The sequence below is a fragment of the Heterodontus francisci genome, chromosome 30, assembly GCF_036365525.1.
Source record: "Heterodontus francisci isolate sHetFra1 chromosome 30, sHetFra1.hap1, whole genome shotgun sequence".
NCBI classification, from domain to species: Eukaryota; Metazoa; Chordata; class Chondrichthyes; order Heterodontiformes; family Heterodontidae; genus Heterodontus; species Heterodontus francisci.
This window is the reverse complement of record NC_090400.1, coordinates 15959170-15973309: the sequence shown is the minus strand read 5'-3', so window position 1 is coordinate 15973309 and position 14140 is coordinate 15959170. Positions and strand designations below refer to the sequence as shown.

Sequence of the window (14140 nt, the reverse complement as noted above, 5' to 3'; positions counted from 1 at the left end):
AACATACTGTTCTATCAGGTAGTAGCAAAAGTTCCTTCAATTCAAATTTGATGGCTTCATGGGTACAGCAGTTCAGTGCATTACTGAACTGGACAGATCAGAAGATCTCATGCATGTGCAGGCTTAGACAATGAGTTTTGGCAGGATATTTGACTCTGGCCAGCATCACAGCCAGGCCCAACCTGTCCTCACCTGAAGTACATCCACGCAGCAATCATTCAATACAGACCAAGTGCCAAATCCTTGGTTGATGTGTTCCTCCCTTCCTCAGTCTTCTGCCACATTAGTTAATCTGAGGCAGGACAGTATTCGTGGAAATGCAATTGGCCTTGGGCTGAAGAAAAATATTAACCAGTAGTTCTGAACTTGATCTACATTTAGTGGCGCCTGCTGGAAGGGTGTGCATGTGTTGATAATGGGTGGGGCCCCACTATGATGTCCTTTGGGGCCAAACAGATACCTGTGAAATTACACTCCAGCAGAAACAGGAGGGGTGGAGAAAAACTGGAAGGAAAGAGAACAACTTTAAAGGCATGAATGGACAGCAGCTTCCAGCTTCCACCTATACAGTGACTTTTTAATGTAAATTTCCATTGCATTAATGTGCAGTGTTACAAAACTCATTCAATTTTTAAAAAATCTTGCCAAGTTGTTGGAGGGTTAGAAAATTTCTGGTATTATTGAAGAAAGATATTGTGCAGAGGGCCTGACTGGGCCTGCCAAGCACAACATTCAGGAGAGAAAAAGATTACGCTACTGCTGCAGGGATTTATCTTGGCTATTTAGTGACTGACATGTTATTAAAGTTAGGAACTTCATGTTGTAACATATCTTATTTATTCACATTTATAATACATCCGAAATCCTCCTCTCACCAATATTTTCCTTTCTCGCCCCTCTATTGAAGGAGCCTCTGGTACACTTCTACAAGCGTTGCTAAACCTGTGGTAGCTTGTCTAGGTGGCCACGAACATGACTTCACAAGCTGCTCCGATCGCTGCACTGGCAACTCCCTGCTGAACATGCACACGTGGGGACACTGTGCTTTGATTCTCCCATTGGTCAATGCTCAGCAGGGAGTTCCTGGTAAAGCAATCAGAAGCAGAAACACTGGATGAATTTTTAAACATTTCTACTGTAGCCCTTATTGCTGTTTTGGCAGAGATTGGCCAACTCAGCAGAAGCTGGGAACTGAAAGTGAGATCTGGGCTGTGTGGTTTATTATTGCACCTGGTGATACTTTCACCTACATCAGGGGGGACTGGATTTATTGCCCCCACCCTTTTGAAAATTACAAATGTTTCTGGCTTGCATGCTTACTTGTTTTTCCTTTTAACCCTTCTTCCCTTCTATCCCAAAGCCTAATTATGGTGCAATTCTTCACTTCCAGTCCCTCACCTACCTGATCTCTCAAACATGGATTTTCACAGCAAGTATCAGCTGTCAATTTGACCGTGAAGGTACATCATGGCTGGGCCAATCCTATTCAGAGTCCACACTTGAAACAAAGTGGCCATTTCCTTACAAAAAGGACAGTGATTATCAGCAAGCTCTTTGGCGCAGAAGAGCATCACAGCATACTTCTCCCAGCTAGGATGTGTAGACATGGGTATCTAGTGAGGACAGAATTATGCTCAGCTGTGACGCCCCAAACTAGGGATGACACACGAAGATCAGCCATAACATTGGAGGGCTGCGGCTGTCTATAGAACTGTACATAGCAGGAGACATAATAATTTCAAGAGATGGAGAAAAAGCAGATTGAAACCATCTCAGTCCTATGCCATAAAACTCAAAAGTGAAGCTTAGTACTTTTAGTGAACTGTGAGGATCACAGCTAGATGAGGTGCAGTACAATGGAAAAAGGTTGGCAGGCTGCTTGCAGACTTTACTCAATGATATATGAAGTAGTATTTAACACACGTGTCAGAAGAACTCCAGGAAATGTGTGGGACAGCAGCTATTCTTATCTTTGCTTTTTTTTTAGGTTTGCAGACAATGTGAAAACCTGTTCTGATGCTGCTGGACCTGTTGAGTATTTTCAGCATTTTTTGTTTTTACTTCAGATTTCCAGCATCCACAGTATTTTGCTTTTGGGAAAACCCTTTCATTGTATTTTTTTTTAAAAAGAACATTACAGCGCATTACAGGCCCTTCGGCCCTCGATGTTGCGCCGACGTGTGAAACCATCTGACCTACACTATTCCATTTTCATCCATATGTCTATCCAATGACCACTTAAATGCCCTTAAAGTTGGCGAGTCTACTACTGTTACAGGCAGGGCGTTCCACGCCCCTACTACTCTGAGTAAAGAAACTACCTCTAACATCTGTCCTATATCTATCACCCCTCAACTTAAAGCTATGTCCCCTCGTGTTTGCCATCACCATCCGAGGAAAAAGACTCTCACTATCCACCCTATGTAACCCACTGATTATCTTATATGTCTCTATTAAGTCACCTCTCCTCCTCCTTCTCTCCAACGAAAACAACCTCAAGTCCCTCAGCCTTTCCTCGCAAGACCTTCCCTCCATACCAGGCAACATCCGAGTAAATCTCCTCTGCACCCTTTCCAAAGCTTCCACATCCTTCCTATAATGCGGTGACCAGAACTGCACGCAATACTCCAGGTGCGGTCTCACCAGAATTTTGTACAGCTGCAGCATGACCTCATGGCTCCGAAACTCGATCCCCCGACTAATAAAGGCTAACACACCATATGCCTTCTTAACAGCCCTATTAACCTGGGTAGCAACTTTCAGGGATTTATGTACCTGGACACCAAGATCTCTCTGTTCATCTACACTACCAAGAATCTTCCCATTAGCTCAGTATTCTGCATTCCTGTTACTCCTTCCAAAGTGAATCACCTCACACTTTTCCGCATTAAACTCCATTTGCCATCTCTCAGCCTATCTATGTCCCTCTGTACCCTACAACATCCTTCGGCATTATCCACAACTCCACCGACCTTAGTGTCATCCGCAAATTTACTAACCCACCCTTCTACACCCTCTTCCAGGTCATTTATAAAAATGACAAACAGCAGTGGCCCCAAAACAGATCCTTGTGGTACACCACTAGTAACTAAACTCCAGGATGAACATTTGCCATCAACCACCACCCTCTGTCTTCTTTCAGCTAGCCAATTTCTGATCCAAAGCTCTAAATCACCTTCACCCCATACTTCCGTATTTTCTGCAATAGCCTACCGTGGGGAACCTTATCAAACGCCTTACTGAAATCCATATACACCACATCCACTGCTTTACCCTCATCCACCTGTTTGGTCACCTTCTCGAAAAACTCAATAAGGTTTGTGAGGCACGACCTACCCTTCACAAAACCGTGCTGACTATCGCTAATGAACTTATTCTTTTCAAGATGACTATAAATCCTGTCTCTTATAACCTTTTCCAACATTTTACCCACAACCAAAGTAAGGCTCACAGGTCTATAATTACCAGGGCTGTCTCTACTCCCCCTTCTTGAACAAGGGGACAACATTTGCTATCCTCCAGTCTTCCGGCACTATTCCTGTCGACAATGACGACATAAAGATCAAGGACAAAGGCTCTGCAATCTCCTCCCTAGCTTCCCAGAGAATCCTAGGATAAATCCCATCTGGCCCAGGGGACTTATCTATTTTCACACTTGCCAAAATTGCTAACACCTCCTCCTTGTGAACCTCAATCCCATCTAGCCTAGTAGTCTGAATCTCAGTATTCTCCTCGACAACATTTTCTTTCTCTACTGTAAATACTGACGAAAAATATTCATTTAACGCTTCCCCTATCTCCTCTGATTCCACACACAACTTCCCACTACTATCCTTGATTGGCCCTAATCTAACTCTAGTCATTCTTTTATTCCTGATATACCTATAGAAAGCCTTAGGGTTTTCCTTGATCCTATCCGCCAATGACTTCTCGTGTCCTCTCCTTGCTCTTCTTAGCTCTCCCTTTAGATCCTTTCTGGCTAGCTTGTAACTCTGGGCTGTATGCCTGATCACCTTGACTCACTGCAAGATTCTCCCCGAGAAGTTGGTTGTGTTGTGTGTTTTCTTGCCTATTTAACAAGTTTCAAAAAAATCAGTTGATACAACACATTTTTTTCCCATCCAGCCAGGGATCTGCATGCGAGAAGACTCAACCTACTGCTGCAATAAAAACCACTGATAAAACCCTCACAGTAACCTCAAAAACACATGCTGACTGCAGGACATGTCTGAGTGGGATCTGCTCACCCACTGTGCTGGTAACCACAGGAGGCTCTGTTATCTAGATGATCAGGTGATGGTTTCTGCTGCAGGTCAAGCCGGCAAGATGAAGGCAAGCTAGAAACATCAGAAGGCTGAAATATATATCCATTGAGGCACGAATGAAACTGTAGGTCAGAAAAGCAACAGTCAGGGAGCAACTGTGGGGAAACAGACAACAAGTCTGAACAGTCCTGAGGAAAGGTCTTAGACTAGGACAGTCAACTGCCTTGGACTTCTGTTTCTCCATAGATGCTGCTTCACCTGCTGATAATATCCACCTTCTCTGTTTTGTTTTCATATTTCCAGAATTTGCTCTTAGGTAGTTTTCAGGTTTTAATCTCAATTTGATTGCATGAGAGTGGCAGGGCAGGTGGAAGAGTCTGAGACGGATGCAGAGCAGAGGTTAGAGGAGACTAAGGTGATAAAGATAGATAGCGACCAACCACACAAGGTGACAGGGATGAGAGAGCAGATAAAGCAGAGAGAGAGCGAGAGAGAAAGAAAACTTTGCTGAAAATAGGGGCAGGAAGGGGGGAAAAGAGCTCAGAAATCATTTATTAGTATAGAATTAGATAAAGTGGTGTTGCATAAAATATGTGTGCTTCATTTGGATTAATAAAGTTAGTATTTAGTCCAATAGCAATTTAAGGGAGTCAAGAAATTGTCCAGTACAGACAAGCTGAACATTGAAAAAGATACTGCAAAAGCTGAAGGGGGCACTCGAAGCAAAATCTACCTTTAAAACTGAAAGGTGAAATAGTAAATTAACACTTAGAAGCTTTAAACAGTGATTGTAATTTCTGCAGTGTTTATAGATTACATCACAGGCAATGACCCCTAGCTATTACCGCACAGGCAATGATAGTTGCAAATATGGGAAATAATCTGATGTATTGCAAAAAGGTAATTGTTCGGGTTGAAACTGTCAAATGTAAATTACTCATCCATTCTGCAATGTTTTCCTTTTTGCCAATAACTGTTAATCATATGCTGCTTGGGAGAGCTGAGTAGAGCAGATAAATATAACCAGACAGGCAGAAAAAACAAGACTTAGCCATCATCATCAGGAGGAGGAATCACTTGGAACCTGGCAACTGTTATCCAGTATGATTCAAGAGAAGCTGACATTTACTTTTTATTCCAAAGAAAAAGGTACCTGAAAGCTTTCTAATTATTAAATAATGCTCCTGGCCTTGTTCAAGTAGAGTGAAAAGGGGGTCAAAAACATTTTTTTCCCCAAGCGATTCCCTCACTTTAGCTGACAGGGTGTGCAAAAGCTCATCTAAAAATAAAGGCGGCACAAATAGCAGCAGTGGGGCTGATCTTGTGTCCCTCGGAGTAAGTGATCAAAGTGAGAGATGAATTTGTTTTAGTGGCGTTTGCTCAGCAGCATGCTAAAACAACCTGTGCAAGTCAGGATCAGGGTCTTCCACGCACTGCAGAATCCTTCCCCAACAGTAACAATTCAAGAACAACTCTTGCCAAGAACCACAACTGAAACAAACTTGCATGAAAAAACACAACACTGGTCCTAATTTTCCCCCACTGCGCAGCAGCACAGAATTACCCCACCTGCAGTACATGCTGTTCTGCCCAACTGGAAGAATACTAAACTCTCTTGCACAAGCTCTGGCAGGTCCCAACACCAACATTTTATTCTAAAATGAAAACTTGGAGATTGAGGCACAGAGAACCATTTGATTTTAAGATAGACCCCCTCTTCAGTGACCTCTACCTCTGACAGCAAATAGGGTTCCACCTGCCCCATCACCCAACCTCCCATAAGAAGGGCAGAAGTAGGTCATACAGCCCATTGAGTCTGCTCCTTCATTCAGTAAGATCATGGCTGAACTTCTCCATTAACTCCACTTTCCCACCCTATCCCTTGATTCCCTTAGTGCCCAAAAACCTATCGATCTCAGCTTTCAATATATTCACTGACAGAGCATCCACAGCTCTCTGGGGTAGAGAATTCCAAAGATTCACACCCGCTGAGTGAATACATTTCTCAGCATCTTAGCCCTAAATGTTTGACTCCTTATTCTGCATCTCTACAGGTAGTGCAATAAAAGATTTTAATGTAGAAAGACAATACAATTAATGTGGTCCTTTTGCAACCTCACCCATGTCAATAAAATGAACTTGCTACATTTTACCTGGTAACGCTCTCACCACTGCCTCCCAAATCAAACGTGCATTTATAAAGCACCTTTCAGGATGTCTCAAACTCTTCATAGCCAATGAATTACTTTTGAAGTGAAGTGTAGTCACTGTTGCAACGTAAGGAAATTTGGCAGTCAATCTGCACACAGCAAGGTCCCAGAAATGGTAATGATATAAATGACCAGATGATCTGTATTACAGTGATGCTAGTTGAGGAATAAATGTTGGCCAGACACCAGAACATCTTTGCTTTTCTTTGAATAGTACCATAGGATCTCTTCACATCCCATGTGCTTACGTTGCTATATTGGGCGGCACAGTGGTTAGCACCGCAGCCTCACAGCTCCAGGGACCCGGGTTCGATTCTGGGTACTGCCTGTGCAGTGTTTGCAAGTTCTCTCTGTGACCGCGTGGGTTTCCGCCGGGTGCTCCGGTTTCCTCCCACAGCCAAAGACTTGCAGGTGATAGGTAAATTGGCCGTTGTAAATTGCCCCTAGTGTAGGTAGGTGGTAGGGAATATGGGATTACTGTAGGGTTAGTATATGGGTGGTTGTTGGTCGGCACAGACTCGGTGGGCTGAAGGGCCTGTTTCAGTGCTGTATCTCTAAATAAATAAAATAAAATACTAAAATATTTTCTGCAATAGCACTGAATTTGTTTGGTTATGGGGGACCCCAGGTGTGTCTCCATACTTACATAAATCCTGAAGTGGGAATATCGTAGCTCACACCAAATCCCATTCAACCATCATCCCTGTTCTCACTGATCTATATTAGCTCCCGTTCTGGCAACATGTCGATATTAAAATTCTCATCCTTGTTTTCAAATCCCTCTAAAGCTTTGGCTCTCCCTGTCTCTGTAATCTTCCACCCTACAATCTCCAAGATCTCACTGCCTTTTGCGCAACCCCAATTTTCATAACTCTACCAATAGTGGCCATGCCTTCAGCTACCTAGACCCCAAGTTTTGGAATTCCCTTTCTAAACCTCTCTCTCCTCAAAATCTACCCATTTGGCCAAGCTTTCAGTCATCTGTCCTTATGTGACTTGGTGTCCAATTTTGTTTGATAATGCTACCATGAAGCACCTTGGGACATTTTATTTTGTAAAGGTGCTAAAATATGCAAGTTGTTAAATGCATGCTGGTTTACACCAGATGCAGCTCAAAGGCAGTTTTATTCCATTTGGACCAATTACGGCATAACTTTCCAGGGCCTATTGAGCCTGGTACAGTGCACTGTCATTCGATGTGCTCCGAAAGATAGAAAATAGAAAGAAATATTTATTTTTCCCTGGGCAGACACAATTGCTCTATGGCCAGCAAAGAAAGCGCTAACAGTTATGTCTCACTGCTCCATTGAATGCATGCAAAATAACTGGAGCAGCTCTATTAATTCACCCTCAGTATTTCCAAATACAGAGCCTACAATAGGTTCTGTATCTTTGAGGAATCAATCTCTTAAATTGCAAGTGAACATACTGCACTGAGGTTTAATACTATACCTTGAACCACTGGTGAAATGAGAACCAGAAGCTGTAGATTGACCAACAGCAGCTGTTGCAGCACCAGGCCAATTAGGACTTGTGATGAGCATTGGACCCATGGATGCTGGCCTTTTACTGTAAGGGGAGTACCCATGGTTAGGAGACATCATTAGAAATGATCTGTTAGAAGTCTGCTGAGTAGAAGGACCTACTAAATTGTAGACAGTGTGTCGACTACGATTAAAAATGGGCCCAGAGCCAGTATAAGCTAGACACTGATTACAAGAGCAGATTTGACCTCTGTGGATCAGTCCAGATGCAGCTGGTGGATAGGGTATATCAGAAACTCTTTGAACTCGTCTCTTGAATCCAGTAATCCTATTTATCTGACATGAGCTGGTCAAATCCACTATGTAGTTGTAACCAAAGTGCCCCAAGTCAGCTATCTGCTGCCTTCTAGTTAAGCACTCCTCGATGAAAATGGAGATGGTCATTTCGTAGGCTGTCCAGCCACCTTCATCATTTTCCCATTGCCATAACAATCCTTGTCCTGGTGCAGATGACTGTGCATATAGCTGTCTCCTAACTCGCCGCATTCTTCCTGTAAAGATGATTGTGAAATAAGAAAATAAATTAGAATTGAGAAAACACATAAGAAAGCACAAGATTCATGATCACACAGCAAGGAATATAGATGGTAAACAATAAACAGTACCTTTCATTAGACTACCACGCTCAGTAGCTTAGAGTGTTGCATCATTTTGAAGTGCACCTACTCTTTTCCCATAAGGTTTTGCAAGTGAAGTGGATAATTACTAAAAACGGACCCAGAAAGCACTATTCCAGACATGTTCATGCTGCTCATCTCTTTTGCCTTCCCAAGCCCATTTCGATTTCAGCCAGAAATATTATTCTTCACAAGTCTCTACTTTTAATTGAGACATCAGACACAGGATGATTTTGCAGTAATAAAGCACAGTTTATATTTTTAGTTCCTCACTTTTACTTTTAATGAAAGATGAACCATTTTCCTCAAAGAACGAATTGCCCTGACCTCAACTCTTACACATACTTGGAGTTAGTTCCAGAAACAGCAGGATCTGGGAACAACTCATTTGCCTATCCTCTTGGCTGGAGAGTGACTGTACAGATGCAGGGAATACTAAATGAAGGAGGATTTTTTTAAATTGAGAAACTAAAGAGGCAGAAAAATGTCTGGCATGACATGGCTTGGGAGAAAGTTCAGTTAATCTGCTTAATTTTTTAGTCAACCCAACACACAGCTAAATGCAAACAATTCACACATTCATGGCCTAATGTGAAACGCTGTGAAATACAAGTGAATATAGTAAATTGAATTGGCTGAAGACTGGGATCTATGTTGGTGGGGACCTCAGGAGGCGGCAGAGATGGATCATTCACTCGGCACTTCTGGACAAGGATGGTTGCAAATGCTTCAGCCTAGTCTTTTGCACTGACATGCTGGGCTTTCCCATCATTGAGGATGGGGGTGTTTCTGGAGCTTCCTCCTCCAGTTTGTTGTTTTATTGTCCACTACCATTCATGACTGGATATGGCAGCACTGCAGAGCTTTGATCTAATCTGATGGTTGCAGGATCACTTAGCTCTGTAATGTGGTCCTGACTTGTACCAGGCTGACAGCTCATTTTAGGTAAGCCTTGTGCTGCTCCTGGTATGCTCTCCTACACTCGTCATTGAACCAGGGTTGGTCCCCTGGCTGGATGGTAATGGTACAGTGAGGAATATTCCAGCCACAAGGTTACAAATTGTGGCATAACAATTGCTCTATGGCTAATGGCAGACAGTGCCTTGTGAATGCCCAGTTTTGAGCTGATGAACCTGTTCTGAATCTATTCCATTTAGGATGGTGGTAGTGCCACACCACACGATGGAGAGTGCCCTCAGTGTGCAGATGGAACAGATGCATCTGCAACAGGAAGATTGGTGAGGATGGGGTCAGGTAGGTTTTTCCCCTCATGTTCTCTTAATAACCGGCCACAAGCCTAGGCTGGCAGCTATGGCGTTCAGCACCATGCTTGGTTAGTAGTGGTGTTACTGAGCCATACTTGGTGATCAAGGTCACCCACTTAGAGTACAATCTGTACCCTTGCTATCCTCAGCTTTTCTCCCCCAAGTGGTGTTCAACATGAAGGAGTACAGATTTATCAGCTGACAGGGGGCAGTAGGTGGTAATCAGCAGGATGTCTCTTTGCCTATGTTTGACCTGATTCCATAAAACTTCATGGAAGTCCAGAGTCAATGTTGAGGAGTCACTCCTGCCAGACTGTACACCACTGTGCCGCCACCTCTAGCATCCTCATTGGCTACAGGTGAGGTCCCAGAGGACTGGAGAATAGCCAATGTTGTTCCTTTGTTTAAGAAGGGTGGTAAGGATAATGCAGGAAATTATAGGCCGGTGAGCCTTACGTCAGTGGTAGGGAAACTATTAGAGAGGATTATTCGGGACAGGATTTACTCCCATTTGGAAACAAACAAACTTATTAGCGAGAGACAGCATGGTTTTGTGAAGGGGAGGTCGTGTCTTACTAATTTGATTGAGTTTTTTGAGGAAGTGACAAAGATGATTGATGAGGGAAGGGCGGTGGATGTTGTCTATATGGACTTTAGTAAAGCCTTTGACAAGGTCCCGCATGGCAGACTGGTGCAAAAGGTGAAGTCACACGGGATCAGAGGTGAGCTGCAAGATGGATACAGAACTGGCTCAGTCACAGAAGACAGAGGGTAACAGTGGATGGGTGTTTTTCTGAATGGAGGGATGTGACTAGTGGTGTTCCGCAGGGATCAGTGCTGGGACCTTTGCTCTTTGTAGTATATATAAATGATTTGGAGGAAAATGTAGCTGGTCTGATTAGTAAGTTTCCGGACAACACAAAGGTTGGTGGACTTGCGGATAATGATGAGGATTGTCAGAGAATACAGCAGGATATAGACCGGTTGGAGACTTGGGTGGAGAAATGGCAGCTGGAGTTTAATCCGGACAAATGTGAGGTAATGCATTTTGGAAGGTCAAATACAGGTGGGAAGTATACAGTAAATGGCAGAACCCTTAGGAGTATTGACAGGCAGAGAGATCTGAACGTACAGGTCCACAGGTCACTGAAAGCGGCAACGCAGGTGGATAAGGTAGTCAAGAAGGCATACGGCATGCTTGCCTTCATCGGTCGGGGCATAGAGTATAAAAAGTGGCAAGTCATGTTGCAGCTGTACAGAACCTTAGTTAGGCCACACTTAGAATATTGCGTGCAATTCTGGTCGCCACACTACCAGAAGGACGTGGAGGTTTTGGAGAGGGTACAGAGGAGGTTTACCAGGATGTTGCCTGGTCTGGAGGGCATTAACTATGAGGAGAGGTTGGAAAAACTCGGATTGTTTTCACTGGAACGACGGAGGTGGAGGGGCGACATGATAGAGGTTTACAAAGTTATGAGTGGCATGGACAGAGTGGATAGTCAGAAGCTTTTTCCCAGGGTGGAAGAGTCAGTTACTAGGGGACATAGGTTTAAGGTGCGAGGGGCAAAGTTTAGAGGGGATGTGCGAGGCAAGTTTTTTTACACAGAGGGTGGTGAGTGCCTGGAACGTGCTGCCAGGGGAGGTGGTGGAAGCAGATACGATAGCGACGTTTAAGAGACATTTGACAAATATATGAATAAGAAGGGAATAGAGGGATATGGTCCCCGGAAGTGCAGAAGGTGTTAGTTTCTGCAGGCATCAGATCGGCGCAGGCTTGGAGGGCCGAATGGCCTGTTCCTGTGCTGTGCTGTTCTTTGTTCTTTGAGTCTATCCTGCTCGTGAGAAAGGACATATCTAGGGATGGTGATGGAGGAGTCTGGGAGGTTGGCTGAAATATATGATTCTGTATGACTAGATCAGGCTGCTGCTAGACTAGCCTGTGGGACAGCTCTTCTAATTTTAGCACAAGTCTCCAAGTGTTAGTGAGCAGGACTTCGCAGGATTGATTGGGTTGTGAGTCATGCCCAGTGCCTAGGTAGATGCCGGATGGTCCATTCAGTTTTAATCTTGTAGCGGTTTGTCACAACTGAATGGCTTGCTTGGCCATTTCAGACGGCAGTTAAGAGTAAACCACATTGCTGTGGGTCTGGAGTCACATATAGGCCGGACACATATAGGGTAAGGATGGCAGATTTCCTTCCCTAAATGACATTAGCGAGCCAGATTTTTAAAAAAATAAACAGCAATCCAGTAGTTTCATAATCATCATTACTGATACTAGCTTTTTATACAAGATGTATTTCATTAACGGAGTTTAAATTCCTCAGCTGCTCTGGTGGAATCTGAACTCACATCTGTGCATCATTATTCCAGGCCTCTGGATTACTAGCCCAGAAATATAACCACATACCCATGATAGCAATTTAAAAATCAATTATTACCCAATAAGGACCACTACAAAATGGCATAACCCAAAGTGGGCCAAATCAGAACCTGCTGGCCTTTCCAAGCCGATTTCCAACGGCACTGGCAAATATACACCCTTCATTACAGTTGAACAAAAGCGAACGTATCACAAACTCCACCAACCAACTCTCGAGAAATGTTTTAAGTCATTTTCCAATTGTCTAACATACAAAACTATGAAATGTAGCTGGACCCTTCTGTGGTTGCAACAATCACCTCTGCATACACATGTTTCCTGTTATTCTTTCTGGCTTCCTGTGAAGGCCACTGTGTCAGTGTGCAGACAGCTATTAAACAATTCTGTACAATCCAGCCCACGTGTCGGTCGAGTATGTTATCTATACTTCTGAACAGCCCAATCCTGTTGATATGTCAACAATTTAAACCCCTTTTCCCACTTCAACTGATTGCCCATAAAAACAAGATGAACATTTCTTATAGCATTTGGAAAATAAATCAGGGTTAAATAGAAAGATCTACCAGGTACAGGGTGTTACTTTAGGTTAGCATACTGTCCCTTCACCTCTAGGACTTGAAATCATATAAAAAGCAAGTCTCCTCTTCGACAGCTGCAAATCTGTGCTACATGAAGGCCTCTCAAACCAGTCACTTGTAGTGAGGCCAGAGGGTAAAAAAGGTACAAATTGGTGTCAAATTAACTCTGAGATTGTAAGGTATGGCTGGTACTGGTGATGTTACACTTATCTAACGGGGCTGTTCATCTAAAGTTCAGGTTGTCCTAAACCTAATAGGATGTGCCTGATTTTGCCACTGGACACCAATGTAGAAACGCTCCATTCTTTAGCACTGGCATCCAATGACTCCAAATTCATCCAAATGGTTTGTTTGAAAGCTCTCCTTCCATCCTATTGTGCAGCACCATGGGATAATTTTTGTTTTAAAGGCTGTACTTAAAACTTCAACAAGTTACAGTTGCAGCTCCCAAAGTAGTAAAAGCTGACTTTAGGCTTCCTGAAATGGACGAAAACGGAGCAGAGGTCTGGTGTTTCCCCAGAACGAAAGTTTGTGGAAAACAGCAATCACCTAGGAGCTGGTCTCTGGGAGACACCAGAATTTCTGATGTCAGGAAGCACTTCTTTACACAAAGGGTATTGGAAATCTGGAACTCTCTCCCCCAGAAAGCTGTTGATGTTAGATCAATTGAAAATTTCAAAACTGAGATCGATGCATGTATGTTAAACAAGGGAATAAAGGGTTATGGAAACAAGGTGTGTAGGTGGAGTTTAGCTATACATCAACCATGATCTAATTAAATGGCAGAACAGGTTTGAGGGGCTGAATGGCCTTTGTAAATGGGATCAAAGTCAAATATATATCCAAAACAAAATTAAAAAACTTGCAGACTGTTCTAACAATTCTTACAAATGGTGGATTTTAAAAGGGATCTTAACCTGACATGATTCAGAAGAGAACTGCAAAGAATTTTCAGGTCTCAATACTAAAGTTGTGACTACATTGTCACTTTCACACTCATTACTTTGGATGTCCATTTTTACAAATGTGTCTGCATGGCTCAGGCTTCAAAACCCAACTGGCACCTGAATGTAATAAAACCAAGCTGTAAGAGACCTCCTAATGTCAAGTGGTTTAAGAACCTTGATAGGAGGCCATACTAAGGCCGGGCTACCCGAACCCGACTAGACCCAACGACGTGTTGGGTTCGGTTCGGGTCGGGCTGGGTCAAAATTCCGAGTACAGCATTCGGGGTCGGGTCGGGCTGGACACTACTTCCGGGAAGTCACTGGATCAAGC

The 14140-nt window shown here is 43.4% G+C and overlaps 1 protein-coding gene across 2 annotated transcripts in view; it reads right to left on the bottom strand.

Annotated features, from left to right (window-relative positions):
* dtx2 (deltex 2, E3 ubiquitin ligase) overlaps positions 1 to 14140 on the bottom strand; it is a 66724-nt gene that overhangs the window by 42036 nt on the left and 10548 nt on the right. For both annotated transcript variants that reach the window (XM_068010140.1, XM_068010141.1), the window contains exon 2: positions 7928 to 8510. In XM_068010140.1, the coding sequence (XP_067866241.1) occupies positions 7928 to 8510 (583 nt within the window). The remainder of the gene's footprint in view (positions 1 to 7927; positions 8511 to 14140) is intronic.